Here is a 21876-nt window from a genome sequence, read left to right on the forward strand (position 1 = left end):
GTATATATAATATTTCAAAATGCACTCTACCATCATGTATATCTAAAAAGAACAAATAAAATATTTTAAAAATTAGATTCATGCTTAGGAAAGTTTTCTCTGGAGAGAAGGTCAAGGGTTTAATTGGACAGTCTTTTGCTAGTGTTGAAGGGATTAGGCGTGTGATTCATGGATAAATTCAGCCATCATAGCTGAAGCCAGGAATAGAGATGATATTATCCAAGAAAGATTTGCGGAGGAAGGCCTCGCTTGTCTAATGGCATGGATCCCAGGAAACCCAGAAACTTTTGGAAATGTTAAATCAGCAGATATACTGCCAGCTTGGACTGCAAGGACAGAGACAGGATGAAATGAAAGAAGACTATTGAACTCCCCAAATTCCCTAGGTGAAAAACAGGCTGATAAAACTGCTCAGCTACAAATAAGGAAAAGGAATAATGACTTCATGGTGGGAGCTGCAGTCCCAGGGTCTGAGTGCAGCCCCACAGACTGGAGTCAGAGGTGCAAAAGAGTAGAGAATGGAGCTGCAGACTCAGGATGATGCATCCAGCCACAGAGGATCATCCCAAGCTTGAAACCTAATGGGAATTTGCCCTGTTGGATTTTGAAATTGCTTGGTACCAGAGATATATTTATTTTATTCTCTCTCTTTTGAGATGGGAATGTCCATAACTGTGCCCAGTACCTGTTTCACCATTGTGTAAATAACTTGTTTTCTAGTTTCATAGGAAACTAATATGAATTAAAATCTTCTAATATACCCTGATCTTCCTAACAAATCTCTTACTTTGATTTAAAATGGAATTTTCCTAAATCCTAGCCCTTCTCCAGTTAATTATCTATAAAATTCTTATTCTTCAAATTCAGCCTTTAAGAGAATGTAATCCAAAATGGAAGGCGTATATGCCAAGGCCATGCCCATAATGAGCCACTCTGGTGCAGAAACCAAACTAGTAGAAATGAAAAGTTGCAAAATAATGTCAAGACAAATCTCACTCCTTTGTTTTTATCTTGTCCTTTTAGAATTTCAGTTTTGTGTACATTTAATGAAATTATATATATATGCATACATTTATAAATTAATAACATATTAGGTAGTATCTAAAACATAAAGACCTATAGGGATGTACAATAAGAACTTAGAGACCACCATTCTAAAACATAAATGTTACTCAGTAATTGGTAAGTGAATTCCAAACCCTGTTGCCCAAACTAATCCTGTTTTGAACTCAATACAATTAAATAAATAACCTATTTAAAAAATAAAATGACTTATAGGTACCTTTAAATTTGTCATACTGCAATATGGCATTCTGGGAGTGGTGTTATTTATCTTTACTGGTAAGCATAAAGAAGCTAGACAATGATCTATTACTGAGGTATGTGTTAAATATGTGGCAAGTATATAATATCAAAGTAATGTTGCTTATTTTTACACTTTAGTGTCTTATTGTAGACTTTACAATTTCAGCATTAAGATACTAGCAAAAGCTAATGCGATGTGTTGGAGTTGGCTCATATTGTTTATCGAAGCCAGTAGTGTATATCTCTTTTTCCATTCCATGCAGCAGCCTGAAATTAGCCATGTGGGAGTATATACATCATGGAAATAGGCAAATGCTATAAATTGGTGATATATTTCCCTACTCTCATCCTCACCTCGCCTCATCTCACCCCCCAGCCTTTTTAACTCTGAAGGTTTTTCAATGCTAATTCCAAATCATGCTATGAAACATGAGACTTTTAGGTCCTTTTTGGAAAAATGTTATATGTTCAAATATGTTTTAGAAATGTTGCATTATACAAAAATGCTCACTTTTTTAGAGAGTCATGATGTACATAGACATTCTAAAATCTGATTCTTTATGCTGTGAAGGAAGATATTTAACTTTGTATGACTTAGCATTTCCAAAACTAAGTATATTCACAAATCTCATTTTGTGTTAATATCTGTTAGTAGCTCATTAAAAAGTGTGTACAGTGTACTCTTTGAGAAAGATATAGATAGATCATGTTTATTAATTACTATCCTAAAATGTGTTTTATTTTCAGCCCTTCCAAGGTAACCCTGCTGGGGTCCCTTATCTTCACATTTCAGCACACCAAGCATCTGGCCATTTCAAAGCATAATCTTATGTTCCTTTATACCATCTTTCTTGTGACCACAAAGGTAAGAGTTCTAGGTATCTGTAAATTAGTATTATAAATCCAACATACCTTTTCCCTGAGATAGAATTCTATATACTGAACCAGTAACAAGAATATTTTTATTTTATTGTTATAAAATATAAAAAGGTGAATTTGGGAGATTTTATTCAGTACATTCATTAGTTTCTAAAACAACTTGTCTGTGATTTTGCCAATGGTGTGTGGAAACATGAGCAGATAACCTGGTAATAATATATTGGAAGCTAGTGAGTAGTTGAAATTGCCAAGGCTGATCAGAGACTGCAAAGATAGTGCTTGCCTCATTTTTAAAGTGAGGTACTTGGAAAGATGTTCTCTGAGTTTCTTTAAGCTCTGAAATGTCAAGATTATACACTAGGACATGTTTATGGTCACTCTCTTCTGTTGTTACTGCCTGGTGGGCAACTTCATTTCTTTTTGAGGCTCGGAGGTAGTATGATATAACATGAGTTTTAGAGACATTCTTGTTTAAGTTGTATTTTTGTTGTCTAATCCCTGAACAGGCAAGTTGCTTAATGTGTCTGATTCACAATTTCCTCATCTTCATTGTACAGTTGTTGAGAGAATTGGAGATGATTCATGTCATTCTGTCACTGTGTCTGACATATCCTGAGTTTTATTTACAACTGTATCATGAGGCTAATTCTGATTATTTTTATCATTATTTGGTATTGTTTCTTATTCACAAATGGATGATTAATTTTAGAATATTATTTAAGCCTAGATAAATCTTAGGACTAGCTCAGACCAGATATTTTTTGTTAAAAACTTACTACATGATTCTCAAAAGGAAAGCAGTATCACATAAATTCATATTCTTAGAAAGAGCCAAGTCACTGTAGAGATCATTTGTTTTTATTTTGTGGTCCTCAGTGGGGGGTTGTCTGTGGCTGTAATTCAGGGTCTTCAAATACCTGAATATCACTTCACTTGTGTTCTCTTCTAGTCCTCCAATTTTGAGCTACATGTATATTTTCTAATGACTTTATGGAAATATATTACATACCTTACAGTTCACACATTTAAAGTATAAGTTGAATGGATTTTTTATGTTGGCAGAGTTGTACAATTATCACAGTCATTATTAGAACATTTTTATCATCCCCACGAGAAACCTTGTGTACATTGGTAGTCACTTCACATTTTCCCCAACACTTATAACTGTAGGCCATTGTATTTATCCATTCATCTATTGATAGACATTTTGGTTGTTTCTCTTTTTGGCTAGTATATATAATGAGCTATGAACATGCAAGTAAAAGTTTTTGTTAGACATGTGGTTCATTTCTTGTGGGTATATCATCTAGGAATATATTGTTAGATCATATGGTAATTCTATGTTTAACTTCTTGAGGAACTGACAGGGTGTTTTTTCAAAGCGTTGCCATCATTTTGTATTCCCACCAGTAATATATGAGAGCTCCAACTTCACATATCCTCACCAGCATGTGTTATTGTCTGTCTCTTTTATTACAGCCATTCTAAGGGTGGAAGTGGTAGCTCATTGTGCTTTTGATTTACATTTCCCTAATGATGATTTACATTTCCTAACTAATGATGCTGAGCAGTTTTTATATCTTCTTTGGTAAAATGTCTGTTCAGGTCATTTTCCCATTTTTAATTGTGTTATTTGTCCTTTTAATGTTCAGTGGTAAGAATCCTTTATGTATTCTGGATATTAAACTATTTTGGTTTAGATCTCAAATGTCCCCTTTGGGACCTTGGAACTTTTGGGACTTTGGTACCTCTGGGAATTTGGCCTAGGGTTGAAGGCTTGGTCACCAGCCTTTGATACTATTGGGAGGAAGTGGGACCTTTAGGAGGCAGAGCCTTGTGGAAGTCCTTGAAGGGGGAGATATTTGGACTCCAGCCCTTCCTCTCTCTTTTTGCTTCCTGATTGCCATCGGGTGAACAGAGCTTTTCTGGCACATGCTATCTGCTAGGATGTTCTGCCTGTTCACAAGCCCAAAGGCAACATGGAAAGAAACCTTTGCAACTGAGCCAAAGTAAATTTTCCTCCTCATGAGTAGTTTATATCCTTATTTTGTTGCAGCAACTGAAAATTTACTTAGTCATAGACCCTTATCAGATTTGTGATTTGTAGATATTTTTTCCCTTTCTTTTCATTTGATAGTATCTTTAGAAGCACAAGTTTTAAAAATTTTGATTAAGTCCAGTTTACTTATTCCTTTGTTTTGTATGCTTCTCGTGTTATATCTAAGAAACCATTGTGAAATACAAAGTCATGAAGATTTATCTTTTGTTTTTACTCAGTGTATTATCATTTTTGCTTTTATCTTTAGTTCTATGATCCTTCTTGAGTGAGTTTTGTGTACGGTATGAGGATGAGTTCAACTTTATTCTTTCACATGTAGATATCTAGTTATCCTGACACTATTTATTGAAAAGACTATGTTTTCCCTCATTGAATTATCTTTGCAACCTTGTCAAAAATCACTTGACTGTGAATTTGAGGGTTAATTGCTGCACTCTTGCTTTTATTCCATTCATGTGTATGCCTTTCCTTATTCTGTTTTCCTAATACCTTAATTATCATAGCTTTGTAGTTAGTTTTGAAATCAAGAAAAGTGAGTCCTCTGAGTTTTTTTTCGTCTTTTTCAGGATTATTTTTGACTATTCTGGGTCATTTGAATTTCCATATGAGTTTTGGTATAAACTTGACAGTTTCTGCAAAGAAGCCTTTTCATATTTTGATAGGGATTGCTAAAAATCTGTAAAGAAACTGTTTCTATCTTAGCAATGTTAAGTCTTCCAGTCCATTAACACAAGATTTATTTCCATTTACTTACGTCATCATTAAGTTTTTTCAAGGATTTGAAAACATTGGAAAACATTATCTTAATGTTTTCAATGTACAATTCTGATACTTTTTTGTTAAATTTATTGCTAAGTGTTTTATTCCTTTTGATTTATACCAAATGGAATTGTTTTTAAATTTTATTTTCAGGTTATTCATTACATATATGTAGAAATACAATTGATTTTTATATATTTTATCTTGGTACCTATAATCTTGCTGAACTACATTTCTTAATGGCTTTTTGAATTAATTTTTACTTGTTAGTTTCCTTGGTTGATTGGTTGATTGGTTTTGATGTTGATTCCTTAGGATTTTTTTTATTTGATGGTATGTCCAAAAAACAGTTGGTTTTACTTTTTTTTCCTCTGATCTGCATGTCTTTAATTTCATTAACTTGCCCAGTTGCCCTGACCTCTAGTACAATGTTGAATAGAAATGGGGAGATTGAACATTGTTTTCTTGTTCCTGATCTTTAGGAGAAAGCTTTCAGTCTGTCCCATACTAAGTAGTGTTGGCTGTGAGTTTTTTTAGATATCCTTTTACCAGGTTAAGGAAGTTAGTTCTTTAATTCCTAGTTTGTTGATGTTTTTTCATTTTATTATGAAGGAATGTTGGGAGCTGTATACTTAGAGCTTCTAACTTTAATCTTTGAAGAAAATGAATGTTTGCTATAGGTTTGATAAGGGTAATTAGTACTTGTAACTACTAAATTTTTTAAATTAGAATATCAGTTTTTGTTTAAGGTCTTATCGGTAGAATAAAAATGGTAGTTTTAGAATTGTTTCTTGACATATAGTTCTTTATTATAATAGCTAAACTTAAACACCGTATCTCAATGTGATAATTTAAAAGATTTTAAATTAGAAAAATAAGGAATGTAAATTTTTTAATATTCCCTAACATTTTCCTGATTAGAAATATATTCATCAGTTTTCACATAACTCATCCATTTGTCCAAATTCTATGAAAATTTATACTGATTTTAAAATGGTATGTTTTTTAAGTGCTTCTGAGCAGCTACTAAATGAACAATGTCTCATTTTTTTAGATATTAAAAAAGGAGTATTCAGAAAAAAAGGAAATACTTCGTTGCCTTTTTCCCTTTATTATTTATATAATCAGAAAATTTTGATTATTCGTTTTAGATGTTTATTGAGTGTTTTGGCATATGTACAGATGCTAATAAATTCTCAGAATATCTTCCTAAGTATGACAAGTACACATAAATAATTGTAATACATGTATAAAAATAGTGATTTTTATAGGAGAAACAATAAATGACTCAGCATTACTCAACCTCTGTTATCTGTTCTCATCTTAACTCAATTGAAGCAGCTCTGCGTTAAGCCTTTAGTAGTCTCTGTCTTCCCATGTCCTCCCTGTCCCTAAGCCAAGGACTTGCAGTACCATCCTATGTAGATATCTGGAGTCTCTTCTCCTAACCCATTTGCCTGCCTTGCTTCCTCCTCGCTGGCACCTGTCCTGCAGATTCCACTCAGTTTGGCTGTACTTGAACATGTCTCCGCTGCCTCAACCTCAGTTCTAACTCTCTGTTCTCTGGTTAAAAAATTGTCTTGAAGTAGAAATGGCAGGAAATGTGGGGATCATTTAATGTATTTACTTTTTCTTATGGATCAGGTTTACACTGTCTCTTGTCGAATGCCTGATATTAATTGTCTTATGTATTTTGTCAAGTTTATGTTTTTTACACCTGGAGGGCTACTCTAGAACCAAATATCTGGCATAGCAAAGGAGGAGGAATTTCTTTCATTCATTCTTGCTCAGTCTTGTCAGAGATATGTCTGTGTGTTGTTAATCTTTTCAGAAGACCAACTTTTGTTTTTTGTTCTTCTCACACTGTTTTCATCACTGCATCACATATCACATGTTTTTACATGTTTTTACTGTCATTTAGTTTAAATTCCAACTGATTTACATTAGTTTCTTCTTTGACATGGAAATGTTTACAACTGTGTTTTGAAATTTCCAAGCATTAAAAAAAATCTGTTCTTAAGTGATTTCTACTTTACATTTTGAATAGTATATATATGTAATCTGTGTTATTCTTTGGTATTTTGTCGAGACTTCATTTCTGTACTCCTATTGATGAGATTTTGTAATTACATTTTATATGTTTGAAATGTAAGTATATTCTTTATTTTGGAGGTGTAGGAAATCATATATATGTACATATATGCTTGTTAATTTTCACCCATTTATTAATTTTCTTCTTTATTGAGAGAAGTATGTTAAATATCTCACTTTTGTGTTACTCTTTCTTCTTGTTTTCTTCCTCTCCTTTCCTTCCTTCTTTTCACCTAGAACTTAAGCAAGTCTGAACATTGATTAAACGTGGGAATTCCATTTTCATTTGAAGAGGACTCAATTTTACCCTTCCATATTTCTTTAGTCCTTTGTGTTTGTTAAAGCTCATGCATAAGGGAAAGAAATATATGCAAAAGACTATTAGCATAGGAGAAAGCACTTGGGCATTGAAACCATATAGACCTTTGTTGGAATCTAGGCTTCACAATTTTGAGCAAGTAATCTGTGTTTCTCAAACTAGGGCTCTCCATACCCCAAGCTATCTGTGGTTTTGCATTGTCTATACAAAATCACATAAATTTGATGCATTGATTGATCTCTTGGTAATTAATTTTAAACCTTCAAAAATTAAGCAGGAATAGGATAAAATTTACATAAATTTTAAAGATAAGATAAATATGACATTTTATTTTTGACCTGTCTGACAGTTTTGAGCTTTGTCAGGTTTCCATTCCCCCATCAGAGATGAATTTATAAAAGTTTGAGAAACTTGGGTTATCTGTTGGCTGCTTAGCGTAAGGAGTTGCTATGAAACAGTGTTATTGTGAAATAAAGCAAAGGGAATGGTGAAAAATACTTAAAACTGAAAAGTGCTTGTTGGGTTTTGAAATTAAATGTTATATGGTGATCTCAATAAGAGAAATTTCAATGGAAAGATAGAGGGTAGGAAAATGATTTTAATCAATTGAGTCAAATAAAAGGAAGAGAAGATGGAAGAGTATTAACAATTTTGAGCAAATAATCTGTTTCTCAAACTAGGGATAGCCATACCCCAAGCTATCTGTGGCTTTTGGCGTTGTCTATACAAAGACATATAAATTTGATGCATTGATTTTACTTCAAGGATTTGTTTAAAGGATTTTAAGGCAGTATAAACAGGAGAATAGTTTGGCAGTGTCTGAGAGAGTTGTAGATTGACATGTCTATGATCTGTTAATTCCATTTTTAGATATAACCAACAGCAGCGTATCTCTAGGTGTGGTACAGAGTTCAACTTCATCAGGATCATGTTTAAAACATTTTAGCAAAGTAGTATTTAATATTTATTTGTAAATATTAGGAATGATCTCCTTTAAAAAATTTAAACAACAATTGTATAGAAATAACTTATGTATAACAAAGTCTATTCAGTCTAGGAGTACACTTTTACAAGTTTGGAGAGATTATGTACACTAGTGTATCTATCACCACAGTAAAAATGTGGAACATTTCTGTCACTTCAGAAAGTTCCCTTGGGCCCTATCCCAGTAAATCCCAATCACTCCTTTAACTCCAAGCTACTAGGTATTTATTTTTTATCACCATAGATTCAATTTATCTTTTTCCTAGTTATATAAATGGAATTGTATAGTACAAAATCATGTGCTTGGCTACTTTTGCTCAGCAAAATGTCTTTTGAAATTTGCCTGTAGTTTATTACAGATTCTTTTTTATTGGTAAGTAGCATTATATACTAGAATTTGTTTATCCAATTATCTGTTGATGGATTTTGGGTTATTTTCAGCTTCTGATTATTTAAATAAAGTTGTCATGAATTAAGCTAGTATGAATATGTGTGCTTTGTGAGGTAAGGGTCAGGTTTATTTTTTATTCATATTAATATGGAGTTGTTTTAGTACTATTTGTTGAAAAGCCTATTCTTCCCCGCCTTGAATTATCTTGGCAGTTTTGTCGAAAATCAGTTGCCCTGACATGTATGGGTTTATATATCTGGACCTTATTCTGTACCATTGATTATGTGTCTATATCTCTAGTATAAATTCAACATTGTTGTTTTTCAGTATTTCTTTGGATATTCTAGGTCTTTTTACATTTCTAAATACATTTCTTGATTATGTTGTTATTTTCTGTTTTAAAAAGCCAACTGGGTGCAGTGACACATGCCTAGAGTCCCAGCCACTTGAAACTGAGGGCGAAGGGTTCCTTGAGCTGAGTTTAAGAACAGCCTGGTCAATATGGATCCCATTAAAAAATAAATTTGAAATTTTTATTTTTATCGAAATTGTATTATAATTATAGATCTATTTGGGGAGAAATTACATTTTTAAAATATTGAATCTGCTGATCCATGAACATGGTATATTTCTCCATTTATTTAAGTATTCTTTAATTTTAGGAGTAAGGTTTTATGGTTTTTATTGTTTTACATATATCTTGTTAACTTTAAACTTATCCTGACGTTGGATACCTTTATAAATAGTAGTTTTAGAAATTTCAATTTTGAATTTTACTTTGCTGTTAAACAATAGTAACTTTCAAAATTTCAAATTTGAACTTCACATTGCTTATATATAGATATACAGTTGATTGTTGCACATCATTCTTGTACTCTGTATCTTGGTTCTGGTAATTTTTGTATAGATTAGTTAGTATTATCTACATACATGACCTTGTCTTTGATAAACAATTTTACTTTTCCATTATTAATCTGAATGATTTTGTTTTCTTTCATATCTTGTGTTGACTTGAACCTCCTGTACAGTGTTGAGTACAAATAGTAAGAGTGGATGACTTTTTTTCCTGATCTCAGAGGGAAAATGTTCAGCCTTCTACCATTAAGTATGGTGTTAGCTATAAGGGTCTTATAGATGTCCTCATGCGAGGAAGTTGTCTGCCAAGCTTGCTGGGAGTTTTTATTATGAATAGATATAAAATTTTGTCAAAGGTTTTGTTTAGCATTAATTCATATGTTTCCCCATGTATACTAATGTAGTGGATTGCATTGATTGTTAAAAATATCAGTATATATCAATCTTTCATTATATCAATCTTCCATTCCTGTGGTAAACCTCACTGAATCTTGATATAATAGTATCCTTTTTGCATATTTTTGGATTTAGTTTGTTAATGTCTGTCAAGGATTCCCCCCCTGTGTGTTCATGAATGGTTCTTTTGAAGCTTTATTTGTACTTTTGTCTGTTTTTGTGTCACTATAAAATGGAACTCATTAAATAAGTGGAGGAGTGTTAAAAGTTCTTCCCATGATCTATTTTGGCACCAGTCTAATTTCTTGAGCAAATTTAAACAACTCTGAACACTAAATTTTGCCAGATAAATAATTGAAAGCACTTTTCTCTCTACCTTTTGATACCTTTGTTACGTATGTATGGAAAAATTGGGAGGTAGATGCTTTCTGCTTTTCCTCTTAGCACAGTATTCTGCAATTCTCTGAAAGTGTGTGGCTTTTGTGTGTGTGTGTGTGTGCAATAACAATCATATCTTTTTTTAAATTTATTTTTACAGACTACATTTTGATTCATGATGGAGTATTTAATAATTGAATTAAAAATCCAGGTTTTGCAAACTGCTTTACTAGGTATTAGCTATGTGATTTTGGGCAAGTTACAGAACCTCTCAGAGCCTTGCTTCCAGATTTATGAGAGGGTAATAATAGAGTATTGTTGGAGTAAGTTGAAAGAGAATAATAATATAAAATACTTATTACAGTTCTGTGATATACATAGTAACAATAGCTGTATTGGTTATGGTGTAGATTGTAGCTGACATTTTATCTTTTTTTCCTTTGAATACTATTAATGTGGAAATGGTTATACTATTCATTTGACATCTAAAAACATGGTACCTTATATTATTTTTAATGAATTATGTTCTTTTCTGTAGAGAAAATAATTTTTTTCAGAATGTAGCTTAGTTTGTTTCTCCTACAGAGTAAATTAAGAATGACTTTTGAATAATTTTTTCTTTTTTGTGTACTTTTCTTGGATTTGAGAAACAGAAAACAGTTGTACTTAAATTCAAAATTGAACTTTTTTTCCCGCTACAGATAACCATGATGATTACGGAGACTTCTTCTGTGACTCTTGCTCCTTTTGAGGATATACTGAGTCGGATGCTCTTTGGCTGGCAGAACCAGTTTTCATTGTGTGATAAGAAATGTGGAACAAAATCATCTTCCAATGGCACTGGTTCATCAGTTTCAAAACCTATGACTGATGGTTTAGATGTTAAAAGGAAACATACTAAGAAGACCGAGTAAATTTTCTTGAGCTCTAGAAGGCAAAAAAATTTTCTTTCTACCTATCAAATTGTGATAAATATTTCTATGTAGATGATGTGAAATAAAGATTATATATAAGGAATGGAGGTGACAAAAAGAAAGAAATTCTGTTTTAGGGTGACTACCACTTTCTTGATTGTAATTCTTGAGTGTCATGAGTGTATCATGTGAATTTTTTCTGATATAAAGTATCTCTTGTGATTATTTGAAGTTTTACATTGATAAAAGAAGTTATAAAAATTTAAAACTTTTAAAAATTGGGTATTTTCATACATTAAAAAATATGAATCTATTTGAGCTTAGTTCAGCAGAATTAAACTTTTATTTTACATTACCATCATAATTTCTAGGTGTAGAAAATTAATTGATTAAAAAATTAAAATTCCTATTTAATTTTGAGCACTGAAGGCAGTAAATTTTTCCTAAAATACTTTATAAGTGAAAATAAGTTGCTAGTTTATGTTTGCTATATGAACATTATAATTTTGCCCACATTAAAATGGAGAATACCTGAAATTTAACTTAATTTTATCTCTAGCAGTTTTTTTCAGTAAAAACACCATATTGTTAGTATGAGTTTCAATTTGAAGTCTGTTTTATGCCCTTGTTTAAAAAACTGTTTTTTCCCCCTTGTAGAAAATCAGGGGTGCAATTTTTGATAAATTACTAATTCCATGTTTGATACTTTTCAGTTTTCTGAAATTATAAAACATGGGATTGGCTCTCCCCGCCCCGTCCTTAAAACACATTTATTTCAACTGTAGAAAAAATTTTCACATTTCACATGTTCGCTCTGACTTCACTTCTTCTGATTACAGTTCTGGTAGCAGTTGTCTTAGTGATTCAGCAAAAAGTATTATCTCTATTTAAATTTGTTTCTTCCATGTCTCCTTTCTAGTGGCTACTTTCTCAGTTTTTTGTTTGAATGATTCCTATTAGATTACATATGGCTACGTTTATTATAATCTACTTGTACATGTACTATTAATTTTATTTTAAATGAAAACTGATTACCTTCATGTGAAAATGTTCAGCTTTGAAAAGAATTGTGTGCACATTTAATAATAATCAGCTAAGAAATAGATCAACTGAATTCTCATGGTCGTCTTTTTTGATTGAAGAATGATGACATTAAATCTGGTTTCTTATTGACAAAATAAAAAACAAATAAGAAAAGATACTAAGTGATGTTAGAGTTTCTTTATTTTATGGTTTTAAAAGTACAGTTCTGACATTCAAACTGTGACATGATTTCTTATATCAAGACCATGAACCTACTACCTGTATCAGGTAGAACTTTCATATGGCTTAGAAGTACTCAAGTCATATTCAAGTTGAAAGTTCTTTGCTTTTAATTTTTAACGACTGTAAACACCAGCAGGTACTATACTTGCTTAAGAAAAATGATTTTCTTTTTGACAGGTGGAGCACTTTTGATACTCTTGGAATGCTAAGAAGTTTATTTTTAATACTGTGACAGCATTAAATTGAGTTCTGTATTATATATGATATTCTTAATAGTTGAAAACTTTTCAAAATGAACTTGTTATTAATTATTGGTCAGTTTTGAAGTTTGGATTTAACTGTAGTTAAAATGGTTGGAATCTTGTTTTATGCTTGTATTAAAAGACAAATTCATTAAAATAAGTTATTCAATACCAATGGAGTATTACATTTTTTTTCCTTGTGTACTTTCCTTGGAGGAGTTCAGTAGGAGTTCAGAATTCCTCTGTTGTTTTGCCTGATAACTACTGTCAATGTGACATTGATACCAACTTTTGTAACCCTTTACTAAACCCTTTACTAAACCCTTTACTTTAGTATCCTGTAACCCTCAACTCAAGGTTCTTAGGGGTAAAAGCTGTATTGGAGAATATAATCAGGCCTGAAATTTCCCACCCTGAATCTGCTCATGCTGCCTGCAGAGACTTGACTTGGATTTGTGGACCAGATTGTTAGACTCCATATCCAACAAGAAGCATGAATGAGCCCTGTAGACTTGCCTCACACAGCCCACCCAAAATCAATGGTGGCACTGAAGAAGTCTATCCCTTAGAGAGAGGGAGACAGGAAACTGGCAAGAACATGGGCCCCTTACCTCTGTGATCTCATCCTCTAGTAAAACGTATTCAATTGAAAACAGACTCTCACCAGATTAGTCAGTCTTCCTTGCTAAGGGAGTAGTAAGGACTGGAGAGATGATAGGGTGAGGTGGATGAATCAGTAGAAATGCCAGTCTCTCAGTGGGCACAGACAAAAAAGTGAAGAGATGAGAAAAGAGTGGAGACCTCATTAGTATATTTTTGGTCTGTTCCTTTAAACTGAAATACCTTTTCATTAAAATCTGTTTCAAATCATAAATTGGTTGCAATCGAGTGGAATGTGGGAACTAGAATAATGTGTTCAAGAATGCCCTTCCACCCCACATACAAATCTCTTAGTGTTTGCTCCAGATATAATTCATATTTTTGGTGATGTTCATTCCTGTGTTATTCAGCAAAGACTGAGTACTAGTTATGGATCAGGCATTGTCATAGGCTCTGAAGATTAAAAAAAAAAAAAAAAGTAGAAAAAGGCCTGCTTCTGTGGAGTTTGTTTTCCATCAATGGAAAGACAAATAAGAAACAAATGTGTTCTTGTAGTGATAATAAAGGTTATGAATAAATATTAAATGGGATATAAAGATAGAAAATGAGGGAGGTATTTGTTAAAATAGGCCTTTCTGTTAAAATTGGTTTTTAGCAGATACCCAAAGGACGTGAGTGTGCAAACCATGTAGAGACATCTGGGTAAGTGTAGGGTCATATTTTTCCTTTATATACTTGATTTAGATTCTATTTCTTAAAAAAAAAATTATTGAATTTATATTTATTACTAAGTATAATTACACTGTCATTTTTAACAGACATGATTTCTTCCACAGTATTTTTGATTTTTCAGATTTTTTCTGAGATAAAATTCGCATACAATAAAATGCACAAATTATAAATGTACAAGCACTGAGTTTTGACAGATGCATTCAGCTGTATAACTAAACTCCTACCTGATATAAACATTACTTGGCACCTAGGAAGTTCTTTCCAATTGCACACTCCCCTATTAAAGGTAACAAATGAGATTTCTTTGAAAGCATAATGTTTTTGAAATTTATCTTGTTACATTTATCATTAGTTCATTTCTTTTTAATTGCTTAATAGTGTTCTACTGTATGACTATACCACATTTTATCCTGTTGATATCCATCCAAGCTGTTTCTGGCTTGGGGATTCCAGATAACTATCATTAACATTTTTGTATAAGTCTAGGTGAACAAGGTTTTAATTCTTTTGGGCAAATAGCTAGCAGAATCTTTACTAGGTCATATGTTTGGTTGTATAAAAAACTGCTGTACATTTTTTTTCCAAAATGGTTATACCATTATATAGTCAACAAGAGCATGTGAATTGACCAGTGTAATTCTCCATCACGTACAACCAGAAGAATGCGAAGTCATACTCATTTATCCATGACATGTCAGAATGCCTTCTATTGTCATGTATAACTAATTAGAAAAAAAAAAAAAGCATGTGACTGTTCTGGTTGCTTTGCATCCTTACTAAGATGTAGTTCTGTCAAGCATTTTAATTTTATCCATTTCCAATGTATGTTTTGTGCTTTTATGGCTTTAATTTTTCATTTCCCTGACGATTAATGATGTGTTGAGCATTTTTGTGTTTATTGGCCATTTGTGTATCTTCTTCTGAAGTATCTATTGAGATCTTCTACCCATGTTTTATTGGATTTGCCTTTTTATTATTAAGTTGGAGTTCTTTATATACCATAAATAACAATCCTTTGATATTTTGTACACATTAGCTTTCTGGTCTGTGGCTTAACCTATTTGTTTTTATAATGATGCGTTTTAATGATAGTTTTAATTTTGAAGATGTCTAATTTCCAAGTATTTTCTTTTATAGGTATTTGTTTTCCTCTGTCTTTAGAAACTTTTGCCTGTCTCCAAATCATAAAGATATATGTGTCTGAGAAACCCCCTACAAAAGGATCACCCAGAGAAACATTTTAAGGAAAAGTTTTGTTATTATGTAAAGCATTAATTCTGTTACTCTGAAAGCTACCCAGTCCTACTTGTTGGTTGTACTTCCTGAAAATGATTGCATCACTTGTAAATAGCTGCTTGTTCTGTGCTTTTGCTGTGAGCTGTACATCATAGGAATTTAGAACTTTTTGTGTCCACGTAGGGGCTTTTTGTCGGTAGGCTTGGTGTTGGTTTTTCAAACCCTGGTGCTTAGAAGAGACAGTAAGGATGTAACAATAGCAAATACATTCTGTGTGGCATTCTGAATCCTGCATTTAAACGTTTTATCTTTTAAATCACTGTTGTTACCATCCCATTCACATTCCATGTATGAGTCCCCAAAACTCAAACTAGTCTTCCTTATAATTGTTCAATATATATTTTGACAAATTTTTGGTAATGATAAATTCATTTGGAAACAACCTTTAAAAAAGTTCCCTTCTCTCCCTCTGATCTTTTACCCTGTATTGTATGCATTCAGGTTTCTGGTTTGGTCCTGTTTCATCTTGAGTATTGTTATCAGTGTTACTCGTAGTGAAGGAGACTTGAAGCTAAACTCCAGAATCTTTAAATTAAAACTATTTCAAATCCCCCTCCCAAGCAGATCCCTGGATGCTAGGCCAGCCCACAGTAGTAGGAATGACACCAATTGAAGTAATGGTTCTCTCTGGAGGTGGCAGTGACTTGAGCCAGTAGGTGCTTAAGTACTCAACTGCTGGTGGGGTGAAGTGGTTGAGAAGTGTTGGGCACAAAATGGGGCTCCAGGAGCAAGGTGGAGAATTTCTAGGGTAAGAGACCCCCTCAGCAGGGCTCCAGGGAGGACAAGTGCTCTGTTCTGGCAGCGCTCTTTGAGGTGGTGGAGACTGACTTGTACGCTCTCGCTGCCTTCAAGGCTGCCAGGGTGACGTTCTTTCACAGCAGTTGTTTAAAGGATAATGATCCTGGGTCATATGCCATAGAGGCATGTCTTAATTTCCTAACAGATCTCTTAGCAAATGATGTTCACTTAACACTACCTTCCAGAGCACATGCCTAGAACACTCCTTCCTTCCACTTCCTCTCTCATTGTGACCTGCACAACGAATGAGCACTCCCCTCAAAGGATACCCACTGTAGAGCCCTAAAGGAGATAAATTCAAGCAAGAAAGAGGAAATGATCAAGACCAGTGATTTCTGTTAGAAACAAGAATGTTTCTACAAAAGAACATTTATCAGGTTTGTATTTTAAGTTTGTAATTGATGTATAGCATTCAGAAAAGTACACAAGCCCTGTTCGCCTAGTTAAGTGGTAACAAAGAGAATATCTTGCAGCTACAACCTAACTCAAGAAATGAAACATCAACACCTCATTTTCTAATCACTGTTCTTCCCTGTGTATAAAGGTAAACAATATCCTGATTTTTTTTCTTTTTAAAAATCTTATTGTTTCCTTTTAGTTATAGATGAGAATAGCATCCATTTTGACATAATTACACAAGCATGGAATATATCTTATTCTAATTAGGCCCCTGTTTTTGTGGTTGTACATGATGGTAGAATTCACTGTGGTGTATTCATATATGTACATAGGAAAATTATATCAGATTCATTCCATTGTCTTTCCTTTTCCTATTCCCTGCTTCCCTTTCTTCCTCTTTGTCTAATCTACTGAATTTCTATCCATCCCCTCCCCATCCTTATTGTGGGTCAGCTTCCACATGTCAGTAAAAACATTCAACCTTTAGCTTTATGAGAATGGCTTATTTCACTTAGCATGATAGTTTCCAGATCCATACATTTACTGGCAAATGTCATAAAAGTCATTCTTCTTAATAGCTGAGTAATACTCCACTGTGTATATATACCACATTTCCTTTATCCATTTATCTGTTAAAGGGCACCTAGGTTGGTTCCATAACTAAGCTGTTGTGAACTGAGCTACTATGAACACTGATGTGCGCCTGTAGAGTGCTGATTTAAAATCCTTTGGATAGATACTGAGGAGTGGGTAGCTGGGTCATATGGTGGTTCCATTCCTAGTATTTTGAGGAGTGTCCATACTGCTTTCCAGACCCACCAGCAATGTATGAGTCCCACACATTTGCAGTTCCACTAATAATGTATGAATGTACCTTTTCCCCTTCATTCTTGACAACATTTGTTTCTTGTATTCTTGATAATTGCCATTCTGATTGGAGTGAGATGAAATCTCAGTGCAGTTTTAATTTGTATTCTCTAATTGCTAAAGATGTTGAACATTTTTTTCACATAGTTATTATCCATTCATATATTTCTCCTTTTGAGAAATGTTCATTCAGTTCCTTTACCCATTTATTGATTGGGTTATTTGGTCTTGGTGTTAGTTTATTTATATAATCTAATCTTTATATATCCTGGAAATTAATGCCCTGAGATGCTGGTGGTAAAGATTTTCTCCTATTCTGTAGACTCTGCCTTCATACTTTTGCAGTATCCTGATTTCTGATTCCAGATGTTTGTTTTGATTGTTTTTGAATTTCATATGAATGAAATTAGGCTGTGTGTGTCCTTATCTTTGTGCATCTGACTTACTTTGTGGATTATTGTTTGTGAGATTTGTCTGTGTTACTTTTTATAACTCGAGTTCTTTTTCATTGTTAGTATTGCATTGTATGAATATACCTTAATTTGTGGGTCCATTTCATTGTGTTGATGGAAAGTTTTGGGCTGTTGCAAATATTGCTGCCATAAACATTTTTTTTTTTTTTTTTTTTTTGTGGTGCTGGGGATCGAACTCAGAGACTTGTGCTTGCAGCGCAAGCACTCTACCAACTGAGCTATCTCCCCAGCCCTATAAACATTCTTGTACGTATCCTTTGGTGCACATGTACGCATTTTTATTTTTCATTATAATCCTAAGAGTGGGAATCCTGGCTCAGGAGTTCTGAGTATATTCAAGATCTACAGAGAGTTGCAAAATATCCACAAAAAAATAAAATAATCTTAGGCTCAATTTGCATTCCCAGTAGTGTTATGGGAGTTTCAGTTCCCCCGTATCCTTACCAATACTAGATATTATGCCTCTTTTAAGTCTAGTGATTCTGGTGATGGTATAAATAGTGTTCCCAGATTTTTAATTGGGTATTTTCCTTATGACTAATAAAGTTGCACATCAAGTAAGTTTATTGGCTATTTTGTGTTGTATCCTCTTTTGTGAAGTATCTGTTCTAGTTTCTTGCTCTTTTTTTTTTTTTCTCTTTTCAACTCTGCTGACTTGCATTTGCACTCAGTAGTTAAAGTGTCCTGAGAGGGAGTTCTTAATTTTAATGTAGTTTGATTTAGCAGTATTCCTTCTGTGATTAAAGCTTTTTTGGTTCTTATTGAATGGATAGTTCCCTATTCTAAGGTCATGATAATGTTCTCTCATATAACATTCTAGAAACTGTATTGTTGCATTTTTTTGTTTTAAGATCCATATTCCACTTGAAATATATTTTTTGTATAGGTTGAGCAAGGGGTTAACTTTCTCCCTCCTCCTGCATATGGCTATCCAATTGACTTACTATCATTTATTGAAAAGTGCCACTTTGACACAAATCAAGGAGCCCTATATGCATGGGAATGTTGTGGACTCTGTTTAATTGTTCTGTTTGTCTATCCATATGCTATACCACATTATCTTTACTACTGTAGCTGTGTAAGTCTTCATATGCAGTGGAATAAATCCACTTTGATCTTTTTCTTCTGAGTTTTCTGGACCCTTCTTGGTCACTTTGCTTCCATATGAATATTGGAGTTACCTTGTTAATTTCCACAAAAGTAAATTTCTGGAATACTTATTAGGATTGCATTGAACTTAAAGATGAAGTTAAGGGAGAATTGGCATTTGAGTCTTCTGACCTGAAAACATAATATATTCCTTTCTTAACTATATTTTGTAGTTCTTCCTGTAAAAATATTGCATATATTCTATTATTCCTTGGAATTTGATGGCATCACTTTGAAAGTTATATTCTCTGTACTGGCATATAGAATTACAATCAATTTTTTTGTATTGGCCAGAAACTTTACTAAACTTAGTTACTAATTTTAATGACTTTACCAGAGTATTCTTTCTTTTATCCTTTTTTGAGGTTGTCATGTAACAAAACTTCGTCATTTAGAAGCATAAGCTTCAGTGGTTTTTAATATATTTCTGTATTATACAGCCATCAACATTAATTCTAGAATATTTCCACAACCTCCCAAAAAGCTGTGCTGTGAGCAGAGCCTTAAGTAACTCTTTCCCTCAACACCTACAACCACTAGTCAGCCTTTTGTCTCCATGGATTTGCCTGTTCTAGACATTTCATATAAGTAGAGGCATACAGTATGTGGCCTTTTGTGTCTGGTTTCTTTAAAAAACTCTGCATAATATTTTCAAGGTTCATCCATGTTGAGTAGCTTGCATCAGTACTTTTTTACTTTTTTGTTTCCTCTCAGTGCTGGAGATGGTACCTAGGACTATATGCATGCAAGGCAAGTGCTCTACCACTGAGTTACTGCCCTCCACAGCCCTTTAATACTTAATAACTGAATAATATCCATTATATTGAATTTTTTTCCTTTTTTCATATTTTTTATTTTTTAATTTGTTCTAATTAGTTATACATGGTAGTAGAATGCATTTTGACATAGTACACAAGTGGAGCACAATTTCTCATTCCTCTGACTGTACATGGTGCAGAATTTCACTGGTTGTGTAGTCATACATGTATATAGGGTAATAAAGTTCTTATTCCACCATCCTTCCCATCCCTTTTCCTCCCCTCCCTCCCCTCTGCATAATCCAAAGTTCCTTCATTCCCCCCATTATGGATAAGCATCTGCTTATTAGAGAAAACATTTGACCTTTGGTTTTTTGGGATTGGCTGGTTTCACTTAGCATGATACTCTCCAGCCCCATCCATTTACCTGCAAATGCCATAATTTCATTCTGCTTTAAGACTGAGTAATATTCCATTGTGTATATATATCACATTTTCTTTCATATATATCCATTCATTTGTTAAAGGGCATCTAGTTTGGTTCCACAATCTAGCTATTATGAATTGAGCAGCTATAAACATTGATGTGTCTACATCACTGTAGTATACTGATTTTAAGCCCTTAGGGATAGCTGAGTCAAATGGTGGTTCCATTCCAAGTTTTCTGAGAAATCTCCATGTTGCTTTCCATAGTGGTTGCACCAATTTGTAGTGCCTCCAGCAGTGTATGAGTATACCTTTTTCCCCACATCCTCACCAATATTTATTATTGCTTGTATTCTTGATAATTGCCACTCTGACTGGAGTAAGGTGAAATCTTAGTTTTGATTTGCATTTCTCTAATTGCTCGGGATGATGAACATTTTTTCATATGTTTGTTGATCAATTGTATTTCTTCTTCCGTGAAGTATCTGTTCAGATCCTTAGCCCATTTATAGATTGATTTATTTGGTTTTTTGGTATTAGGTTTTTTGAGTTCTTTATATATCAATATACCACATTTGGTTTGTGAATCCCTCAGTTTCTATCTCCTTGTGGTTTGATCTGCATTTACTTGATAACTAATAATGTTGTGCATATTTTCATGTACATTCTAGGCCTGAGTGAAGTTGGAGAATTTAAATGGTACTGGTTTATTCTTTCAGATGATTTTTTTTGGTTGTGCCACTAGCATGGGTTTAGAAGTAGAGAAGTAACACGGAGTGTTTGCAGTAGCTGTACTAGCTTGTTGTCTTCTTTCAGGCAGGCTAGGTGAAGGTCACCTTATCAGATGATTCCTTGGTAAACTTGAAAATAGACCAACAGAAGTTTATGGCACCAAAATGTCTAATTGCAGTATGTCAAGTATGGAACCATCACAGTGGTGAGGCTTCTGCCATGTACGTGCAGGAGTGGGAGGTTATTCGTTTACCCAGACAGTGCTGAGATGGGTACTACCGCCAGTAAATGTGAATGCTGTTTGGCTGTTCAGCTGGTAATCTGAATGCTGTGGTCCCTGGCAAGGCAGTAACTGTGATCAGCAAGACTGCTTCAGGCTGTAGTATCAGAGGTATACTTGTTAAGATGATCTGGTTAACTCTTCTTCCTTGAATTCCCTGTTTGCTGAGTAATCATTTGATTGCAATTTATTCCAGTGAACTATATACGTATCTATATGTGTATATATTCATTCCATTTAGGAAACACATTACATGTAGTGGTCATATCTCTTTGGGCTCCTCTTGACTATAATAGCTTTTCTGGCTTTTTTTGTTATTGATTACTTTGACTTTTTTGAAGTGTACTGATCTAGCATTTTGAAGAATGTCCCTCAATTGGGATTTGTCTGTAATTTCTTATGATTAGACTGGGGTTGTGTTTTTCCTGGAGGAAGGGCATGGATATAAAGTGCCATTTTCATCAAACGTATCAAGGATGCATACTATTAACGTGACTTTCTACTGCTGGTATTAACCTTGGTCTCCTA

General features: G+C 33.5%; 1 protein-coding gene across 2 annotated transcripts in view; it reads left to right on the plus strand.

Annotated features, from left to right (window-relative positions):
* TMEM38B (transmembrane protein 38B) overlaps positions 1 to 13021 on the plus strand; it is a 54496-nt gene extending 41475 nt beyond the window's left edge. The window contains exons 5-6 of one of the 2 annotated variants that reach the window (XM_079113298.1): positions 2053 to 2170; positions 11118 to 13020. In XM_079113298.1, the coding sequence (XP_078969424.1) occupies positions 2053 to 2170; positions 11118 to 11330 (331 nt within the window). In that variant the 3' untranslated portion in view covers positions 11331 to 13020. Of the gene's footprint in view, positions 1 to 2052; positions 2171 to 11117 lie in introns of both variants that reach the window. The other variant, XM_079113297.1, reaches the window with a different exon arrangement.
* The last annotated feature ends 8855 nt before the right edge of the window (positions 13022 to 21876 follow it).

This window comes from Sciurus vulgaris (assembly GCF_902686455.1).
Source record: "Sciurus vulgaris genome assembly, chromosome: 15".
Taxonomy (NCBI): Eukaryota; Metazoa; Chordata; class Mammalia; order Rodentia; family Sciuridae; genus Sciurus; species Sciurus vulgaris.